The 22391-nt window shown below is 42.1% G+C and overlaps 3 protein-coding genes across 4 annotated transcripts in view; 2 read left to right on the top strand and 1 right to left on the bottom strand.

Annotated features, from left to right (window-relative positions):
• Positions 1–6380, top strand: part of arl8b (ADP-ribosylation factor-like protein 8B) — a 28644-nt gene extending 22264 nt beyond the window's left edge. Inside the window, 6 exon segments of the mRNA NM_001140582.1 lie at positions 668–748; positions 867–940; positions 1199–1292; positions 1409–1476; positions 5162–5232; positions 5401–6380. Coding sequence (NP_001134054.1) covers positions 668–748; positions 867–940; positions 1199–1292; positions 1409–1476; positions 5162–5232; positions 5401–5450 — 438 coding nt within the window. The 3' untranslated portion in view covers positions 5451–6380.
• A 531-nt stretch (positions 6381–6911) lies between these two features.
• Positions 6912–14790, top strand: edem1 (ER degradation enhancer, mannosidase alpha-like 1). Of its 2 annotated transcripts, none has more exons than XM_014166161.2 (12): positions 6912–7532; positions 8364–8436; positions 8558–8661; positions 9030–9201; positions 9477–9660; positions 9782–9956; positions 10131–10251; positions 10417–10587; positions 12138–12211; positions 12321–12417; positions 12690–12818; positions 13079–14790. In XM_014166161.2, exons 1-12 carry the CDS (start codon positions 7069–7071, stop codon positions 13166–13168), a joined length of 1854 nt encoding a protein of 617 aa, XP_014021636.1. In that variant the 5' UTR covers positions 6912–7068; the 3' UTR covers positions 13169–14790. The 2 variants fall into 2 exon arrangements, with proteins under 2 accessions (XP_014021636.1, XP_014021635.1); XM_014166160.2 differs by having other exon boundaries at positions 12690–12869.
• LOC106582761 (guanine nucleotide-binding protein G(t) subunit alpha) lies at positions 14788–21859 on the bottom strand. Its single transcript, XM_014166162.2, has 9 exons — positions 21546–21859; positions 18038–18080; positions 17790–17931; positions 17469–17626; positions 17029–17157; positions 16709–16838; positions 16304–16457; positions 15880–16086; positions 14788–15672 (listed from the first exon to the last, which is right to left on the bottom strand). The coding sequence occupies exons 1-8, from the start codon at positions 21649–21651 to the stop codon at positions 15896–15898; spliced, it is 1053 nt and encodes a 350-aa protein (XP_014021637.1). The 5' UTR covers positions 21652–21859; the 3' UTR covers positions 14788–15672; positions 15880–15895.
• Between the last annotated feature and the right edge of the window lie 532 nt (positions 21860–22391).

Genomic DNA, 22391 nt, shown 5'->3' with positions numbered 1-22391 from the left:
ACTAAGTCATGTGCTGTTACATACTGTATATGCGCTAGACAAAGCATAGGCCTATTTCTTGCTGAGATACTGTTTGGATTACACAGAAGGGGAAGAAAGCAGACATCAGAATGACAAAAATTATTTTCCTGTCCTATCGTCAAGAGTGTAGCCTATGATTTAGGGTTGGCTAAAAAGACACAATTTTCAGTGATCTTAGAATTATAGAAGATTGGGTCTGCATGCCAAACATATTTCCTCTAGAGCCCTCAGCCAACTTTGGATTTCGAAGCCGGTTCCACAGCTTTTTTTGGGGTGCAATTTAATTATCAGGTAGAATAGAACCAGCAGGCTCCTGAGCTCGTAGCTCTAGAGCAGGGTTTCCCAAATGCAGTCCCTTCCCCTGATCTAGTCTGTGACCTTCACATGCCTTTAGGCTTAATGGAACTTGTGAAACTACCATAAACCTTTTGCACATGATCATCTTTTCTTTTTTCAAATGGAATAACAGGAAATGTGCAAAATCTAGTAAACTACAATGAGGCCTAGGTTTGTCTGACATTCTTAGTAAGTATAGTGGCAATTCCAGATGACATCACATACAATTTTACCTAGATTTTCTGTTTTGTTTATGTCAGCTCAGCTTGTAAAACTAAAAATGTATCAACGGCCTTCTCTTCTTTTTCAGTCTGGGCAATTTAGTGAAGACATGATCCCAACAGTGGGATTCAACATGAGGAAGGTCACAAAAGGCAACGTTACCATCAAGGTAGGTCTTCAGTCACTACAGTGTGTAGGTTACTGTAATGTTCCACAGTGACAATCTATACCGACTGCATGAGGAAATGAAAATACCTAGGCTAATTTTCGTTCCTCTGGTTTTCCAGATCTGGGATATAGGAGGGCAGCCGAGGTTCAGGAGCATGTGGGAACGCTACTGTCGGGGAGTTAACGCAATTGTGTGAGTGTCTGTCTGAGTTTGGCCATTCCTGCCAGTCTGCATGGGTACAACTTGAAATGCAGGAAGAGGACAGAATTGCTGAAGATTGATTGTTCTATTAGGGTTAGTTCAGTGGCTACCAGTCAGTGTTCGAACATGATGGGCATGTTTTGAACACTTCCATTCCTTTTCAATATGCACAACACTTGCTCTTTTAGCTTTTTGATGCAATTGTAAACTTGTTTTAACCTGTTTTTTTAAAAACAAAAAAAATTTTAGATATATGGTGGATGCAGCAGACCATGAGAAGGTGGAAGCTTCCAGAAATGAGCTGCACAATTTGTTAGACAAGCCTCAGCTGCAAGGAATTCCTGTAAGTAGGCCTACACTTCGAAACTGCTACGAACACATGCAAATGAGGGAGTTTCTTTATATGATCAGTCAGCAGACATTTCTGCCACACAAGATCTAAACTGTTATGCTTTTTAGGTTTTGGTGCTTGGCAACAAAAGAGATCTCCCCAGTGCTCTCGACGAGAAGCAGCTCATTGAAAAACTGTGAGTATGAAGATAAGTTATTAGGCAGTGTTGTAATACTCGAGTCCTGATTTATTTTTTTTATTTTTTTTCCTTCTTTCCCCCCCACTCTACCATTGGTGACTCAGACATGCCTTCTCATGACTTCTCGGTATTTGCACTTTGATTGGATGGGCTACTATGTTACACAGAATATTAGCAGCACTGGGTTGTGCATAGCATCAAGGGTTCTGTCCTCTAGCAGTGGAAAGGACATGCCAAATCAGGCATACACAGCCTACATCAGCTGGTGAGTTGCTGGGGAAGCAAGAAATGTTTGTGGGCAGGCAGGCTCTGCTTCGCCTCCGATCAAAGGCTACATATTGCGCAAACAACTTTTGCTTCCTCCTAACCACCAGCCTACTCCTTTACGAAATTGAAAACAATCGTATCGCGTTTAACCAGTTAAATGTCATCAAATGTCATCTACGTCATCCCCTAAAGTAATAATTTATCATGAGAGGGCCATAAACAATAACTAGTGATGCTGCATACTCCAAGAAAGGTTAAAATCTCACTTTTGAGGACACAAGCTCAAGTACAGAGTACAAATGATAAAAATATGAAATATTTTATGGTGCATTACTTATTCAACAAAACTATGAATAAGACCAATGCTTTCTAAATATAGCATAATGTAATTATAAAACGACTAACTTCCTTAACTGTACAATATGTACATATTTGTGTGTTTAGTGTTCGAGAACAGTTTCTTATTTTCGAATGGTTTCTCTCGATCAAAACGCCTCTCCGCATCGCTTAGAACGTCAGAGACCTAGCTTGGCTTCCTGAACTCACATTTCATTTCATATTAATCCTGTCCATCTGTGACAGTGTTTTTCTTGTTTAAAATCTGAATTATTTTAGATTAAGGGCTATAAATCGATCTCCGAATATGCTACCATGATGAAACGATTCTCTCCTGCTGCATTATGATGTAACAATTGCAGGAATGTGCTTTGTCTGTGGCTGTGATGAAGGGTTCAGCCAGGAGTTGATGGACAGTCGGAAGAGCGAATGAAACGGTAGGAGGGACATCCCAGCTTCAAGGGGTTTCAGATTTTACGTCATACGTCACAGGTTCAGAAGAAATACTGTGTCAGTGGGAACAATTTGGATCTACGGTATCCACAGATCGATTTATAAGCTAAAATGTTGATCGGAACTGGTACCAGAACCATGCAGGTCCTCTAAAAAGGAGACCTTACATCCTGAGGTTTTAATAGTAAAACAACAGTCTAGCTATTTTTCTCTCTCTCCCCTTGAATATAGAAAAGTAGGCTGTCTTTGAATTTCTTGTCTTGCTCTATCCTTCCACTTTTCCCCCTGCATTCCATAGCCAGGTTCGATCAAGTCTCCCTTTTTAGTTTTCACTGCAATAAAAAAATCTACAAAAAAATGAGTGGGCGATTACAAAAAAAGTAGCTGAAAGCCAGACTTATCATTCCTTTATGTAATAAATAAGTATTGAAACACAGGTATTGAGTGTAGAACTGAGGTAGTGATCAATAGTAAATTGGTTGGGGGTTTTCATGAGGGAGTGGCGATATACTGACATTCTGTTGCGACTAGAAACAATTGCATAATAAGACCTATTATAAATTGATAGACTCTGACTCGACCATTGGTGACTCGGACTTCAGCCATAGTGACTCGACTCGGACTTGAGTACAAGGGACTTGGGACTCGACTACAGCACTGGTATAAGTCGTTCCCTACCAGTAAGCCCACAGCAGTAATCTGTGATGCATCTGAGCTGAGGTAGTTTAACAACTCTAATTCTAACAGAATGACAGAAGAGTCCCTCTCATTTTGCCTTGCCATTGTGAGTTAGGGCCTGTAGTGGCTAGGTTCTAACATTTCAAAAGGCCACTTCTTTAGATGCTTTTACAAGGACTAGTTCAAACACTTTTCCCCAATTGAGAGTCTTGAGCGTTTTGTTCTTGTTGCAATTCAAATGTAATTCATTACTCACACAAAAAAGAATGTCCAGGTTTGTCACACAGATTCCAGTTGATGAATGGTAAAACAAAGCAATAGTTTCTGGGTGTTCAAATCAAACTTTATTTTGTCACATGCGCCGAATACAACAAGTGTAGACTTTACCGTGAAATGCTTACTTTCAAGCCCTTAACCAACAGTGTAGTTCACTAAATCAATTCCAAGTGATATTGATGAAGTCAAAAAGGTATAATACAGCAAAGGTAAAGGACGAAATAAAACAAACATGAATGACAAAGTAAATGGTTCAAACGGCTGGAAACAGTTTCTTTCCACAAGAGATTATGGCAATAACTAGATTTAGGCATACATTGTGCTTCCTAACTTTTAAACAAAAGAGCTGTTCATTTTTCTTCCATGCTGTGACCTTGGATGCGCTTATTCACTTTAAGATGGGTACCCTAATATGGTAGCAGGAGAAAGACGTTCATATCACACACAATGACTTAGTCACATTTTCTAGTGTTATTTTTCTAATCTACCCTACCGTTCAAAAGTTTGGGGTCACTAAGAAATGTCCTTGTTTTTGAAAGAAAATCACTTATTTTTTTTGTCCATTTAAAATAACATAAAATTGATCAGATATAAAGTGTAGACATTGTTGTTGTAAATGACTACTGTAGCTGGAAACGGCAGATTTTTTTATTTTTATGGAGTACAGAGGCCCATAATCAGCAACCATCACTCCTGTGTTCCAATGGCACGTTGTGTTAGCTAATCCAAGTTTATCATTTTAAAAGACTAATTGATCATTAGAAAACCCTTTTGCAATTATGTTAGCACAGCTGAAAATTGTTGTCCTGATTTAAAGAAGCAATAAAACTGGCCTTTTAGATTAGTTGAGTATCTGGAGCATCAGCATTTGTGAGTTTGATTACAGGCTCAAAATGGCCAGAAACAAAGTACTTTCTTCTAAAACTCGTCAGGCTATTTTTTTTCTGAGAAATGAAGACTATTACATGCGAGAAATTGCCAAGAAACTGAAGATCTCGTACAACGCTGTGTACTGCTCCCTTCACAGAACATCGGGCTCTAACCAGAATAGAAAGATGAGTGGGAGGCCCCGGTGCACAACTGAGCAAAAGGACGAGTACATTAGAGTGTCTAGTTTGAGAAACAGACGCCTCACAAGTCCTCAACTGGCAGCTTCATTAAATAGTACCCGCAAAACACCAGCCTCAACGTCAACAGTGAAGAGGCGTCTCCTGGATGCTGGCCTTCTATTTGATGTTATTTTAATGGAAAAATGTCTGTGACCCCAAACTTTTGAACAGTAGTGTATATATTTATGACCTTAACTATCTTGGAAGATTACAGTTACCATTCTTGAACATGAAGTTTGCTTTTATAAAGGGCTACTTTGCTGGAGGTTTTAAACATGTCTATCTTAATCTCACATCAGCAAAGAGCTAATGGTTTTATTTTAGAGGAGGAGCAGTTATGATAAAAAAAAATTGCCATTTTCTTTTTAATAGAAGCGTCGTTCTTACTGAACCATTGCCCTCGTTTTCCATTGAGAAACACTGCATTCTATTTTCTCGGTCACTAGTACTGTACTGCTATTAGAAATGATGCAGGTTTTCAAAATGAACCAGCTCCCTCTGCTGGCTAGTTCAACAGTTTCTAGCAGGTTATATCAGTTTTCTATACCGCTTCCTTTCTACAGGAACTTGGCAGCTATTCAAGACAGAGAGATTTGCTGCTACTCTGTTTCCTGCAAAGAGAAAGACAACATAGGTGAGTAAGATGGTGACAGGTTTTGTTTGTGTCCCAGTGGAAAGCTGAAGGAGAGAGCACTACAACCCAAAGTGGCTATATAGGTGTCCGTTGTTTCACCCATTCACCTGCTGTCTCTCCTGTTTCTCACGCTGCCCCCCCCCCACCCATCCCTCTCCTGCCTTCCAGATATCACACTGCAGTGGCTCATCCAACACTCAAAATCTCGGAGAAGCTGAATGTACCGGAACTGTACCCTCCCAGCTCCATCTGCCATATTACCCTCATGCCACACCCTGCTCACGCTGATGTATAGTTGTCCCTCCAACTCAGTTACTGCACTGTGCTGCTTGTGCCCCGCTGTTGTTGTTATCCCCACAACCCCTCGTACTACTGCAGTACTAAAAGATGGTACCCCCTGGTCTATATCATATTCCAAGGCCCATGAGTCACAGAATCGGTGTTACACCTCCTCCAAGAGGGGCTACTTCAGTGTCCTGAACAGAGAGATTCAGTCTGCCTTCTGCATTCTTCAGGCGGCACGACAGACGTTTCCCAGGTCTGTAAGCCCAATAGCCCAACTCTATAACACTAGTGCAGGGTATGCTATTGGGGTTGTTCAGCCACTCACTGGGGCCTCTAATCATGATACATGTTCTCCAGACAGTCCTGTATGACGCTAGAAGAAAGTATATAGACATGTTTATATACATCATTGGGACTTCCAGGTTCCCCTCCTGTTTGTCAGATTGTAACTTTTATGGCTATTGCCAAATCCAAATGTTTATTTTGAGGACATTTCTAATATTTTTTGAAACGAGAGCAATGAAATAAGTAAATAGCTCAGCAGCCAAGTGTGTACACATATCAAGCTGGTAAGATTTTTACTGACATGAGCGTATGATTATATTTGAAAAGTTTGAATGTACTGAAGGTAAAGCTATAGTGTGTTGGTTGTGTGGTTATCAGCCTTGTTTTGAATTTGCCTCAGTGGAATGATGTCCTCTGTGGTCTATGAGCTGAGAGAGAGAGTGGCAGAATTCAAAGTGCCTTGTGCAATACCTCTCATCCCTGAAGTAAAGCAGCATGCAAGGTGTGCTTACCTTAGTAATACAAAATGAACACCACTGGGATATATTGCAGAAATAAAAAGGCATGCTTTTTAATTGAGACATTGTACTGTTGTGTTTACACTCAAATTGCAATATTTGCTGTGGCACACTTTTGAAAATGAAAGATATTAATGGTGTCTATGTTAAATCTGGGTGGATAAGAAGGGTTGAGCTGTGCTTAGTAAGTTTGTAATAAAAATTAAGGAAAACATTTGATTTAGTCTACACTCATCATTGGACTAATAATTGTACCAATAATCTCAGATGACTGGTAGGCTATGATTGTAACTCAAACGGATGCACAAACAAATGTCAGATAGTAAAAACAAAAAACTATGTGATGTAATTTGTTCTGACTGCAAAGTATGCTTATGTGATTTTCTGGTCGAATGTTATTTTCTGACACCGCCTGTCTCTGCCCCCACTACTTTTTCATGCTTGTGGCTATTTTCTATTGGCTCTAAAGTTACATTGCATGACATACAGCAAAACTGACATGCATGGTAGCCAATTGCTGAAACGCGCCGGCCCCCTCTTTCTTGATGACGATGTGACTGGAGCTCCAATCACACCGGGGAACCGGGGAGGGGCTGGTTTTGTTGACAGGAAGAGTGGTGCGCTGTCGACTTTGTCAGCCAGGCTGCCTAGGTGGCTTGTAAGCAATACACAGAAGACAATTCAGCCATCTATTCATCAAAGGATTGTCAAATTGAACTATGGTTTTTAAGACCGATCCAGGGCAAATATGCAATGGAGGTCAATAGTGGTTGCTCTCGTCGTGCTCAGACTCACTGTCAGTTGTCTGCTATGGCTAGCGTTTGGACTGGGACCTAGCTGGGGTTTCAACTTCCCACTTAATTTAAATTTCAATTTGCACAAAATAGAACTTTTTAAGCAAGATGATGGGGAATCAGCAAAGGCCAATTCCTGGTCACAACGACTACACGGCCATGGAGACGCACAATGCAGGACCTCTTGTGCCAATAAAGAGGACTCACCTAAGAAGTCTTACCTTAGCCTCTTTGAGGGGGACAGGGACGAGTATGACAGGAGATATAGCTCCTTCCCGGACACACTCAAGATAAAGATGAAAGGCATGGCCAAAGACATGTTCTACTTTGGATATGACAACTACATGAAATATGCCTTTCCCGAGGATGAGCTGAATCCCATTGACTGTCAAGGGAGAGGGCCTGACGTTCTCAACCCGTGAGTCATCTATAGCCTGATAGCTAGGCCTAGAACCAATCTGGTAACACTCACGTGAAATTGATCATTAGGCTACGGGTATGTGTGTGCACGATAACTTTCTGGATTGATTGATGTATTAGGTTGGTAGACTACCCTGTTTTACTAGCTGAAAGGTGTCAACTGTCCATTCAACATTTCCATTCTGACTGATGTCTGGTAACTGTGGTTAGTGTAACTTGCATCGGTCTGTCATGCAGGAGTTGCTAACTGATCTGGTTAAAGTTATATAAATATCTAAGTAAATATAGTTCTATTTGCCTGGAGACCAGGCAAGGGTTCTATTTAAGCAATATGGCTAGGGATTTTCTTATGCACGACGCAAAGCGGGGGCCCGGATACAGCCCTTAACTGTGGTATATTGGCCATATACCACAAACCTCAGAGGTACCTTATTGCTATTATAAACTGGTTACCAAACATAATTAGAGCAGTAAAAATACGTTTTGTCATATGCATGGTATACGGTCTGATATACCACGGCTGTCAGCCAGTCAGGGCTCGAACCACCCAGTTTATTATTGCCTTTATATACCGGGTAGTTTGGATACTGGGTGCTGATTGGCTAAAACAGCACACCTTGACATTCTTTCAAATCTGATAACAAAAGGCACAAAGAAAAGGCACAGCTGGACAAAACGTAATTTCTCTCCTACTGAAACGGTCAATCCATTTAACTTGTTGAATGTGATCCCAGTATTAATAACTTGGTGCTTGCAATATAGCCTACATATACATGGCCCTCGGTTATTGTCAAGCCTGTTATCTTTTTCATTGCTGTTTTTTTTTCAGGTCAAACATCAACATCAATGATGTTTTGGGAAACTATTCCCTGACACTCATTGACACCCTTGACACCTTACTGGTAAGCAGCCTGACTCTGTATTCCTGTTTTATTTTTCTGGGCTTTTTAGGGGAATGGTATTGCTAAAACAGTTTACTGTCAAGGGTCTTTTTAATGATCCTGATCATGTTTCTCATTCCAGGTACTGGGGAATGTGTCAGAGTTTCACAGAGCTGTGAAGTTGGTGATAGACACGGTCTCTTTCGACAAGGACTCCACTGTGCAGGTGTTTGAGGCTAACATCAGGTATACATGTAATTCCTTTCAAATAGTGACTGAAATTTGTTTCATTAGCTTAGCGTCAAGTTACAGATATAAAGATGGCGCAAACAGATTTACAACCGCGGTGGAGTTGCCGCTAACGTTTCAGTAATCCACAAAGAACATTTCGTTGTCTTCACAAGTGGCCCAAAAAAAAAGCAATACAACTGTTGTGATTGTAGATGAGGTATTGGTTAAGTGTTGTTTAAAAGTAGGGCAATGGTAGCTCTTATCTAGGTGGTAGGAGCAGAGTTCAATGCATTTCTCTGAACCGCATCTAAATGCCTAACCGAGGACTACCTTCTAACATCACTTGATGGTTGTCTCATTCGTTGAATTCTTTGTCCCTCCAGGATCCTGGGTAGCTTGATCTCTGCTCACATCCTCCTGACAGACCCAAAGCATCCCTTCGGAAACGTGGGCCTGGAGGACTATGACAATGAGCTACTGCACCTGGCCCACGACCTGGCAGTACGCCTGCTGCCAGCCTTCGAGAACACCAGCACAGGCATTCCCTACCCCAGGGTAAGAGGAGAGGAGAGCTGCATAGTTAATGACCTGATATTGCCTGGGTTCATAGCGATTTGACAGTCCTGGTTTCGTAGACGGGGGGGAAATACCAAACAGGGGTGGAGGGAGATCCTAAGACTATTAAACATCCACAGAGATCCACTACAGTATGTCTCATTGACATTTACTTCACCTGTTGTTTACAATATATTACGAGTACAACTATGCCCTATTGAAATGACTGTAATGTTCTTCAGTGACTGGATCGCCCTGTCACTTCATTTCCTCAGGTGAACCTGAAGAGTGGTGTCCCTCCAGACAGCATCAATGAGACTTGCACAGCAGGGGCTGGCTCCCTGCTGGTGGAGTTTGGCATTCTCAGCCGTCTGATTGGAGACTCCACGTTCGAGTGGGTGGCCAGACGGGCTGTCCGAGCCTTGTGGAAACTGAGGAGCAATGAGACGGGTTTGCTAGGTGAGTAGGGATCCATTTTTTTTTGTGTGGTCTATGTTTGTACGTAGATGTTTGCTTCTGCGTAGCAGCGTCTTTCCCTTGTTGCATGTCAAATGGTTACCTTTTCTCTTTTAACTCTCAGGGAATGTGGTGAACATCCAAACGGGACAGTGGGTTAGCAAGCAGAGTGGCCTGGGAGCAGGGATGGACTCGTTCTATGAGTACCTGCTCAAGTCGTACATCCTGTTTGGAGAGAAAGAGGATTACCGGATGTTCCAAGCTTCTTATGAGAGCATCCAGAACCACCTGAGAAGAGGGTCAGTCCTGTGCTTGAATTGACTTGATGGTCTGTGTGTGTACACAATGTTCTAATGAGTGTGTGTTGGTATATTGGTAATGTGGCGGCGTGTTGTTTAGTGTTGATCTACGCTCTGTAAAGGTAATGTGTATGACAATGTCGTCTGAGAGCCTTCTCCCCTGTTGACCTGCAGGAGGGAGTCATGTAACGAAGGAGAAGGGGACCCTCCACTCTACGTCAATGTGAACATGTTCAACGGCCAGATCATGAACACCTGGATCGACTCCCTGCAGGCCTTCTTCCCTGGCCTCCTGGTAGACACCTCTCTCTCTGGGAATGGGGAGCTGCGCAGCCCTGCATATGTCCTCAGACAACATTGTCCCAATAAATGTTGTATGTTCATCCTGACAGTGTTATTACTGTTTGTGATGATGATGTTTTCCCTGTGTTGATCTCTGACCTTGTGTTGTACACGTCAGGTGTTGAATGGTGATGTGGAGGAGGCTATTTGCCTGCATGCATTCTACTACGCCATCTGGAAGCGCTTCGGTGCCTTGCCGGAGAGATACAACTGGCAGCTACAGGCACCTGACGTGCTCTTCTACCCCCTGAGGCCAGAACTGGTGGAGTCCACCTATCTCCTGTACCAGGTACCAGTGCTTAACTTCTCTAGGGTAGGGGGCAGTATTTTCACGGCTGGATGAAAAACGTACCCAAATTAAACGGCCTACTACTCGGGCCCAGGAACTAGAATATGCATATTATTAGTAGATTTGGATAGAAAACACTCTGAAGTTTCTAAAACTGTTTGAATGATGTCTGTGAGTATAACAGAACTCATATGGCAGGCAAAAACCTGAGAAAAATCTAACCAGGAAGTGGGAAATCTGGAGCTTGTAGTCTTTTCAAGTCATTGCCTATCCAACACAGTGACTTAGGGTTCATTTTGCACTTCCTAAGGCTTCCACTAGATGTCAACAGTCTTTAGAACCTAGTTTCAGGCTTTTGCAGTGAACAGAGAGGGAACAAGAAGGCCGGGAAGTTGGTGACTCAGGAAAGGACATGAGTTCATTGGTGCGCTTTCACGTGAGGGGTAGCTGTGTTCCAAAACGTTGTTCAAGACATTGGAATTGTCCGGTTGGAATATTATTGAAGTTTTAAGTTAAAAAGGCCCTAAAGATTGATGCTATACAACGTTTGACATGTTTCAACGAACGTAAATATAACAATTTTTTTTTACTTCGTCGTGAAATTTTGGGTGCGCTTCCTACATTTGGAGTAGCTTACTGAACGCGCAAACAACAAGGAGGTATTTGGACATAAATGATGGACTTTATCGAACAAAACAACATTTATTGTGGACCTGGAATCCTGGAAGTGTCTTCTGATGAAGATCATCAAAGGTAAGTGAATATTTATAATGCTATTTATGATTTTAGATGACTCCAAAATGGCGGGTATCTATATTGCCTAGTGTATGTTTCTGAGCGCCGTACTCAGATTATTGCAGAGTGTGCTTTCCCCGTGAAGCTTTTTTGAAATCTGTCGGTTGCATAAAGGAGATGGTTATGTAAAATTCTTTGAATAACAGTTTAATATTTTATCAACGTTTATGATGAGTATTTTTGTAAATTGTTGTGCTTATTCACCGGCAGTATTGGAGGCGAAATATTTTCTGAACATCACGCGCCAATGTAAAATGCTGTTTTTGGATATAAATATGAACTTTATCGAACAAAACATACATGTATTGTCTAACATTGAGTCCTAGGAGTGTCATCTGATGAAGATCGTCAAAGGTTAGTGCTTCATTTTAGCTGAATTTCTGGTATTTGTGACCCCTCTTGCTTGGAAAATGGCTGTGTGGTTTTTCTTGTGTTGTACCTGTCCTAACATAATCTAACTTTATGCTTTCGCCGTACAGCCTTTTTGAAATCGGACAATGTGGTTACATTAAGGAGAAGTGTACCTTTTTAAAATGGTGTAAAATAGTCGTATGTTTGAGAACTTTGAATTATGACATTTTGTTGTTTTGAATTTGGCGCTCTGATTTTTCACTGGCTGTTGAATAGTGTGTCCCGTGGGTGGGACGGTAGCGTCCCACCTCCCCAAGAGTGGTTAACATTAATTTGAAACACAATGTTTGTCTGTTTTAATGTTATGAGCTGCTTTGAGTGAGCTATTTCATTTCCCCTCCCAGGCAACCAAGAATCCTTTCTATTTGCACGTCGGAATGGATATCCTAGAGAGCCTAGAAAAAAATGCCAAAGTCAGGTATGAGTCGGATCTTGGAAAAACACAACTTTAGAGTGTTTTAGGATGTCTCGTTCTACTGACTTGACGTCACACCTGGGTTCCCTAAACGGATGTGTGTATTTGGCAGGTGTGGGTATGCCACTCTCCATCACGTGGTGGACAAGTCCAAAGAGGATCGCATGGAGAGCTTCTTCCTCAGCGAGACCTGCAAATACCTTTACCTGGTATGTGTACCTGTACTGTCTGAAAATATCTTTACCTGGTATGTGTACCTGTACTGTCTGAAAATATCTTTACCTGGTATGTGTACCTGTACTGTCTGAAAATACCTTTACCTGGTATGTACCTGTACTGTCTGAAAACCTGTTCTGTCTAAAAATACCTGGTATGTACCTGAACCGTCTCTTGCCCTGTTGGTCAGAAACTGGAATAGGCTTTTCTAAGCTTATATAACCTGACTTTCCTTCTAGTTAATCCTATGACCCTCTCCTTCCAGCTGTTTGATGATGACAACCCTTTGCACAAATCCGAGAACAAGTACATCTTCACCACGGAGGGCCATGTAGTGCCTATCGACAAGCGTTTTCGGGAGAAGCAGTGGAACGACCTGTCCCCCTGTGAGAAGGTGGTAACAGATCAGGAAACTTCCAACGGGCCTTTCTCTAACAATAGCAACGTAATGACCCTCTGATATATAAATACATATTACTATGACGCTGCCTGCAGGATCAAGTACAGCACTTTAAAATATACAGTAATGAATGACGTACATTTCTTTATGCTAAAATATGTGAAATATGCAGAGTTAGATTGCTGATAGATTACTTGTGTATAATATTTTTTTTCTGTACAAATCTTCCGCTCTCCTCTGCTTCCTCTCTTCAGTGTGACCGGATCCCTGAGGAGCGGAGGTATTCTCTGCCTCTGAAGAGTGTGTACATGAGACAGATCGATCACATGGTGGGACTGTTTTGAGCTCTTGGAGGAGAGGTGTTGTGAATGGGACACTGGTGTGAATGGGTCCCCAGTCAGTAGACTCACTCAGGCACAGCTTGTTGTGCGACGAGGACAGAGGGGAATAGACCCTTATCGTCTCGCCTCACCCCCACTCCGAACTCTTCTGCTGCTCAGGACCAAGGTGGACAATACCAACTCTCTAGAACACCTTTGAATTATATATATATATATATATATATTTTGCGTTATTGTTTTATGACATGCATCACTTAGTGTTCAGAGGGATACATTTATTTTTTAAAGGAGACTTTTAAAAAAAAATATTTGAGTGTGACTCGTCGAGGTTGGTGCCAGTGCGACTGGGATTTTTTGCTTCAGGAATAAATGAACGAAGCAATGAAGGATTTAATGTTTGGGTGTGGGTCTGTAGCTAGGTGTTCTGAACGTACAGCTGATCTGTGAAATATTTTTGGGTTGAGGGAACAGTGCCATCCAGATACAGGTTTGTAGTCCAGTTTGTAGTCCAGAGATTAGTTTGTGTATTACTCAAAAATAGATCTCCCTACACAGGGTGACTAGTGCCTCACTGCTTGGGATTTCCAAAGGCCTCTTGGAATGTCACAGTTCTTATGTTTTCAACTGAGACATTTTCAGAGGCCTCCGCTTCGGAGTCATCCAGCTTTTATCTTTTTTTTCATTCATTAATATTACGTTTGTGAGGTGAATGTGTGATATATGCATCTCTGACTATCATGCAATGGCCTTGCAATAGGCAGATGTATGCATGTCATTTTATGTGCCATGACAGTGAGATATATAGATTTACACAATCACATGGACAATAGTGCCTTGGGCTTTTTGGTTCATTATTAATACAGACTTGACTTGATGACGTGAAATAGGCTATTCCATTCTGAGACCGTTCTGTTTGTTGGAAGTCATTCCTCTTTAGTACAATATTAATGACACGGATCACGGCACATAGCCAGGTCAGTCTGTCATACCTGTATGTTTGAACAAAGCCATAAAGTGTGTAATGTTTTTAAGGTTTCTGTGTAAGAGTGGCATGTCTCCACTGAACGATAATGATACATCTCTATTCATAGTATTCCTATTCAAGAAAGGGCTATATCATGTCAGACACTCATGCGGATATATTTCCTGTTGAGTATGCAGGTTGTACTGCTTTGTTCACATTCCTGTTAGCTTAGCTGTATATCCAACGTTTTAGTACGTAGTAATACAGTATGTGTATGTGGAAGCAAATGGTCCTTCCCATCGATAACCATCCCGTAATGCTGCTAGCAGAATGTTTGAAGTACCTGTATGTGGAGAGGAAACTCAGGGATTGACAAATGTCATGTTTCTTTTCTGGGAGTGAATTCTTGATGGTTTTTGTTAAAGATGATCTTCTCGACATCTTGTTTTGCCTCCATTTGTCTTCGAACCTTCTCAGTTATTTTGGTCTTTTGATAAACTAATCAGGACTTAACCATTCTTCTCTTAGGCCATCTTGAATTTTAACTAATGATTTTTCTCCTCTACAATACTGTTCAGACAATGTTATAAGAATGGTTTTCTCTTCATGTCAGAAATCTCTTTAAAAATAGTCTGAAATAAATGCAAAGTACAGAATGTGACAATATTGAGGTGAATTTATTTAGTAATTAGTTCAGAGGTTAGTTTTCTACAGAAGCTTTAACTTAATCTCTGATTTCACATTAACATTTCATGTTTTATTTCTGTACAGAATGTGGCCCAAAGACCTACAAGGTATTCAAATTAGTTTGTGACCAAGCTACATCCATAAAAATACTGCATCAGTGAAATAGTTCTAGATACAAGTTACCTTCAACTTTACAATTCTGTGATGTTTGACATATTAGAATGAATTGGTCCGATTACATGTCATTGGTCCTCTCCTGTAGCTTGAGGTCTTTCATATTGTGCCCACTATGCGTACAGCTCAATATCTGTTCTACACATACAACCCATTTTTGCTGATGAATGGGCTTTGTAACTTATTGTAACACAAGTTGAAATATGTCTGCAGGTGATGAGGCCATCTCGTGTCCATCTCTTATGGCTTTATATGCCAGTTACTGAAGCATAGAGATGATACATTGCCTTACACCTATACAAATGTAGTGTCTGGGGGAAGAAGAAGCGCTTTCTGCTGACAGGCGCCGATGTTTCAACTACAGGTTGCATAGCACTGCGTTGAAAAGGAGTTCCTATTCAAGACATTTAACAAAGGATGATAGCTTGACTATGATTGACTTAACATAAATCTGTACAGTATAGATCCTCTTACTTTGACAGTACACCTATTTTCCAGGTCTCAAATGAACTGAGATGTCTTTGGTTATGATGCTGCGTTTGCCTGTGTGTGTGTGTGTGTGTGGTATCATATTTGTGAATGGCAGCTTCCAGAGACAGTCGCTGTGTTGGTCTTCTTGAGGAGATTGTTGCCCGCAGTTTGAAATGGGAAGGGGATAGGATTCAAGGGGTAAACCAACACCCTGAAACAGAGGAGTGTTTAGTGGAAATCACAGACGGCGTGCGCCATTGGGGTGAGTGACAGAGAAATGATGTGCTAATTCCTAGTGAGCTATCTTCCGGGTAAACTATAGTTAACTATGGGACTCTGTGATTCAATGGGCAGAGTACCATCCCAGAGGCAGACACTCTCTCAGTATCATAGTCTAGGCCAGAAGAGTTCCACTCACCTATACGGCGTGGCTCTTAGAAGAGACCACAACTCTTTAGGTTTTCTTTGATGATGATGTCAGTTACGGCGTCGAACACAAACTTGACGTTCTCTGTGTCTGTGGCACAGGTCATGTGTGAGTAGACCTCCTTGATATCTCGCCGCAAGTTCAGGTCCAGGAACTGGAGTTTGATGTAGTTGCCAGCATCCTCATAGGTGTTGGGGCCTACAGGGAATCAAACAACATTTAGGGAAATAATACTTACAATATTGTCAAAAGACTCAAACGAAATCAGTGCTGTCTTAGGCTATGGATGACAAACACAGTATGCAATAGTTAACCTCTGACATTGCTCTAACATCAAAAGAACATAGAGAGGGAAAACAAAGGTGTGTTCCAAAGAGAATAGGCCAGAGTGACAGATCTGCTGTTGTGAGCCCACCGTCGTAGTCGGGGAAGCACATGCTGAGGTGAGCCTTCTTGATCTTCTCGGTGAAGACGTCTTTCTTGTTGAGGAAGAGTACGATGGAGGTGGCAATAAAGTAGCGGTGGTTGCAGATACTGTTGAACAGGTGGAGACTCTCGTGCATTCGGTTCTTCATCAGGAGAGAATCACATTCAGAAAAGAGGGACAAATGGATTGCGTGCATGAAACATGCTTATGAAACAAATTTCTCTGCAATTCATCTCTCCGAGGGCTCACAAAAGCTCATTTGACCACGACACTACTACTACAGTGCCACAGTGACTACCTCAATCTACCCTCTTTGATCGTGATGTCTCTTCACTTCGTCCAACAGTGACTCCTTCAATCTAGCGTCTATAATGTGACGATAATGTATCTCACCACTTCGTCATCCTCCACCAGCACCATGTCGTAGGCGCTCAGAGCAGCGATGAAGATAATACAGGTCACACCCTCGAAGCAGTGGATCCATTTCTTCCTCTCTGAGCGCTGGCCGCCCACGTCAAACATCCTGCAGGAGAGAGAGAGAGGGAGCGCTTGCAGATGTCATTGTGTTGCTCGCCAATGTTATTACAATGTTGTTAATATGTTATTGTCATCTGAGTTCATTGGATTACTTAAAGAGAAATGTTGCTTTTCAGTGTTTTGGGGATTCTGATCAATGGGGATTAATGCAGACTTCGTTGTATTTTTAGCCTCACCTGAAGTTGAGGTCTTTTAAGCCGAACTGGGTCTCTATGATACCAGTGGTCTTTACTCTTGATCGCAACATGTCCTGCTCAGTGGGGATGTATCCAGGCTGGACCAGCCTCTCCAAGTCATTCAGATAGCTAGGTGGGACACAGAGAGAGGAACAACCTCCTTCCTTCGTCTGGTTCATCAACGCACTAATATAGGATTAACGATTTCTCTATATAAACATCTAGCAAGAGGTCCAAAGATCTTAGGGCTAGTTTCCCAGATACAGAGCCAGGCCCTGGACTAAAAAGCATTCTCAATGGAGATTCTCAATTTGAAAGAGCATTTTAGTCTTGGAAACCATCCCTTTGTTTACTATGGAGATATGATGGTAATGGTTTCATAGGGATGGGGGAAAGGGAACAGGGATGGTTGTTGGTCCAGTCCAGGAGAGAGAACCTACTATCCAGCGGAGTCGTTAAGCTGGTACTCAGAAGCCCTGTCGTAGCATGCCTGGATACCAGTGTCCTTCCACAGCCGGATGATGATGTCAGACAGCTCTTTGGGCATGGAACCCTCCTCAATGGTGTCTGCCAGGTGCATGAGCTTCCTGGAATCGTCCTACAGACACACACAAGCGCAAAGACACACATCATGCTCACTATACTCAGTTTGTCAAAGGATTTTATGTCATATCCCAAACAATATGATGCCTGGCTTGGGTATGTTATATAATCCACCTGTCTGAATAGTGTACTGTAGACAGTCAGTGTACAGTAGCTACCTGCTGAGCGGTGTCACCGTAGCCAATGTTGAGTTGAGTCATGCCCTTCACAATCGCCATGATGGACTGAAGGGTATTGCTGTAGATGATGGTGACAAACTCCATAGACTCTTCAAGAGAGTAACCATCTTGATGGATAATTCTGTTGCGAGAAGACAAGCAGCCACAAATAAAGTTGACATTTGATCTTTGAGACACCAATATGTTTTATGATATTGCACTTGGTACAATAGTGTCACCAGACTCACTTCATCTGTTTGACGATTGTGCTCTTTCCTGATTCTCCAGCACCTATACACAAGTGGGGGAAAAAGGTTTAGTGACACGCAGTACAATTATTTAGATCTCAGGTATGTATATAGAAATGGTAGCCTGTGGTAAGAGACCGTGATCTGCTGCATGGTGAGGTTTTGGGTGTGTAGATCAGTCTGTATGTAGGAAGCAGGATTCACATTTACAATACCAAAGATGACCACTGGGCCGCAGTGTTAAAGTATTTTAGACCTGGATTACAGACCTGGAGTGACAGGTCCCAAAGTGTACTCCCTTCTTCCATTTCACTTTTCCCCTTTCTTTTCCTCTCCTACTATTCCCTCCATTTTCTTTCCTGCCGTGTTATGGTCCCCTCTGTTGAATCGGTGTGTGCCCTGACCCACAGATGATCCACACAAGGGCACCAAGCTCATTACTCCTCTCCTAAGCCCCTCCAAAGCTGATGGCAGGAAGAACTTTATTGTCACGGAGATACAGTATGACTCACTCTCCTGCTGTGCCCTCTATAGCCATCATGGTTATTATTTGTCCCTGCCGGTCATCTATGAACGTTTGAATGTCTTGAAAAATGATGAGGCCTTAATGGCCACATGTTCTCTGTAAATCTCCACTCGGTACAGCCAGAAGAGGACTGGCCACCCTTCATGGCCTGACTCGTCTCTAGTTTTCTTCCTAGGTTTCTGCCTTCTAGGGAGTTTTTCCTAGCCACTGTGCTTCTGCATCTGCATTGCTTGCTCTTTTGGGTTTAAGGCCGAGTCTCTAAAGCACTTTATGACAACTGCTTCCATAAAAAGGGCTTTATAAAAGAAATTTGATTGATTGATTGCAGGGCCAGTGAGAAACACTCACTACTTTACTTTCCATTAGAGTTTCTATGAGTTGTGGAGGCCCCTCAGGGACAGTGTCAATGTGATAACTGTGATAACTGAGTCCTATACATGCTGAATGTTGTTATGTCAGCAGCACCACCTGGAATTTGCATGTGTTCCACTTGCTCATTACATGGCTACCACACCTCAGGGATTTACAATCCATGTTGTGGCCCTAATCAAGTTTCTGATGACATGAAAGTGCTCCCTCCCACTGCCTCTCTCTCACCCTCTCATCCTTTAGGTCCTTCAATAGAAATCCTCGTTACTTCGTTCTGAACGATTTTGTAAGTTGAGCATCATTATTTCTGTATAGTCTCCACTTTTTCGTTCTGAACTTCTAACGAGAGTGGGGCTGGTGTGTCTTCGTGTCAATGATCGCAAGAGCAGCTGCTCACCGGTTTGACGGCTCCAATGCAGTTCCGACACTGACGAAATATCAACTTTGAGTGTTTTTGCCATCGCAGGTTAACACTTATTCTGATTGAATCTAGACCTTAGTTCATGAAGTATTGGTGCAGGGTGTTATGTCGAGGGTGGATGTTAGGGTCAGTAGAGCTATAATAGGTTTGTCTTGGGGTAATTATGCTGTAGGGCATGTGTGTGTGCAGTAGTGTGAGGTTAAACCTTCTGTAATGCAACAGTTGTTGTTTTAGGATTACCAGGAGATTGAGGTGATTAATTACCAAAGTGTTTAGAACAATAATGTGACAGCCAGGGGTGGATAAGCTACAGCCTCTGGCCTTTACATAGAGACAGATGCTTAGTCTCACCAATGTTGCTGATCCAAATGTAGTGCCTCTGAATATCAGCAGTATAAGTCAATTATTTTAGCAAATGTCTACAAGAGGGTAAATGTATTTGGCATAATAATCCTATTATCGTTGACATTTCCCTTGATTCATCCCCAATAAAGACAAAATTATGAAAAATAATTTGTATAATTATCTCTTCAATGAAAATAGTGTTTGCAAGGCTGGTAAAATTGAAATTATAATCCAACTTGGTTTAGGACCATTCTTAGAACCAACTTGGTCTCAGAGCATTTCTTATTATTCTGTGTGTAAATCAGAGACACTCCATTTATTATATGTTACGCTCCATATTGTATATATTAAGTTGTGAATGTCCATTACCCATTTAGTATGATATATTAAGAATTACAATTCGTATAATATCTTACAAATTTGCAAAACATATGATATATTATGAATTCTGGCTAGGTAGCTAATGTTAGCTAGCTTGCTAACATTAGCTATGTTAGGGTTAAGTTTAGGAGTTCGGTTAAAGGGTTAAGGTTAGGGGAATGGTAAGCTAAAAGGGTTAAGGTTAGGGTTAGTGGAAGAGTTAGCTAACAGTTGCAAAGTAGCTAAAAAGTAGTAAGTAGTTGAAAAGTTGCTAAATAGCTAAAGTTAGACATTATGAGATTTGAAATCGCAACATTTGGATTGCTGGATGTTCGCATTATACGCCCACACGTCCAACTAGCTTGCTTTTGTTTTTGCCTTAACCATTTGTCTTATGTAACCATACCAAACGTAACTTATCATACTAATTTGAGTGTCCCGGATTTGCATTTACTATGTTATGTCTAGTCTATGAGACCAGGCTGTAACTGGGTGATTAACGATGAATGATATAATACCAAGAGACAAGATAACATTGTCTCTGTCTACACATCTGAATTATTCAACACCACCGGACTTAGGAAAATTGCAATTGGCTCAGAACAGGGCAGCACGACTGGCCCTTGGATGTACACAGAGAGCTAATATTAATTATATACATGTCAATCTCTCCTGGCTCAAGGTGGAGGAGAGATTGACTTCATCACTACTTGTATTTATGAGAGGTATTGACATGTTGAATGCACCGAGCTGTCTGTCTAAACTACTGGCACACAGCTCGGACACCCATGTGTACCCCACAAGACATGTCACAAGATGCCTCGTCACAGTCCCCAAGTCCAAAACAGACCATGGAAAGGCGTACAGTACTACAGTAACTCATGCAAGCAGTAAAATTTGATTTAAAAACAGATAAAAAAACACCTTATGGAACAGATGGGACTGTGAAGCAACACAAACATAGGCACAGCCACGTGCATGCACACACACGATAAACATACGCACTATACACACACGTACACATGGATCTTGTACCGTGGGTATGTGGTAGTGGTGGAATAGGGGCCTGAGGGCACACAGTGCGTTGTGAAATCTGTGAATGTATTGTAATGTTTTTAAAATGGTATAAATTGTCTTAATTTTGCTGGACCCCAGGAAGGCAGCAGCTAATGGGGATCCATAATAAATACAAATAAAAATACTACGGACATTATCTTCTCATCTCTGTCAAAGCAAAACGACAGAGGAAAAAGTTGCTTTTCACAAAATGTTCACATTTCTATTACATACGCTATGGAAACAATAGACCTTTGACCAGATAAGATACAAGCCGATCACTGGACAGTCATATAGGGCCTTAGAGTCTAGACGTCATTTTGTGCATAGTCTCGAGGATACCAGGTTATGATGAGACACCCCATAGAACACCCTCAACCCAGGCCATTCCCCAGAGCAGAGGGCAAGAGGACCAGACATGCAGATGTTACCCAGCAGCAGCAGCTTGACTGTCCTGGCGTCCTTCTCTGCATCCTCCTTGAGTTTCTTCTCCAGCTCTTTGGAGTGCTTGTCCTCTGCACTCGCTCCGGCCCCCATCCTCACGCGCCGGCTTCGGCCCTGTAGTGCTCAAAACCAAACGACGGGGGGAAAAACAGGAAAAAAGTCCTAGCTGATCGTCTAGAGGGCCGACTGGCGCCGTCAAATACGCAGCTGGCACGTCAACTGCTTCTAAGGAACGCGGGAGAGGCGAATGATGGAGTGTTTTCGAGTCTTAGAGAAGATTTTGGGCATCCTCTGTCCACCTGATCAGCGATGGCCAATGGGGCACAAGGACAGGAGACTCCTGGGGCAGGGGGAAAGGGAGCGGGAGGCCGGGGGCTACATGGGCGTAGGAGTGACCTAACCTTTTTTAGGTTGAGGTTTAGGGGGACTTTGCTGTGCTCAGCGGAAGATGCACATCGGCTCAAGTGCTTATCTGTCTACTCTGTCCTCAGCTGCCTGATAAGAGTGAGGGAGCTAGAAAGACATCTATTTACCCACTGGCCTGTGTTCCAGGAGGAGTAAAAGGCCGCAGTAAGTAGTAAGTGAGGTAGAAAGAGGAAACCAGGTGTACAGTTGATCAGTGTGGTTCATGAAGCATGTTCAATGACGCATGTTATCGCTTGTTTATGAGAAGCTCACCTATAGCTCCTATTGTCTGTAGAAACACTAGTCTGGTCTATAGCAGGGCAGGGGTAGTTATTGCTGTGTTCACTGTCCTACGCTTTAGAGGCTCACTGTATTTCAGCGGTGCCTTTCATGCCAGGGCTGACATCACCGTTTAGCAAAAGACTACA

The sequence above is a fragment of the Salmo salar genome, chromosome ssa22 (genome assembly GCF_905237065.1).
Source record: "Salmo salar chromosome ssa22, Ssal_v3.1, whole genome shotgun sequence".
Classification (NCBI taxonomy): Eukaryota; Metazoa; Chordata; class Actinopteri; order Salmoniformes; family Salmonidae; genus Salmo; species Salmo salar.
Note: the sequence above shows the minus strand (reverse complement) of the source record. Positions and strands in the feature narration are given on the sequence as shown.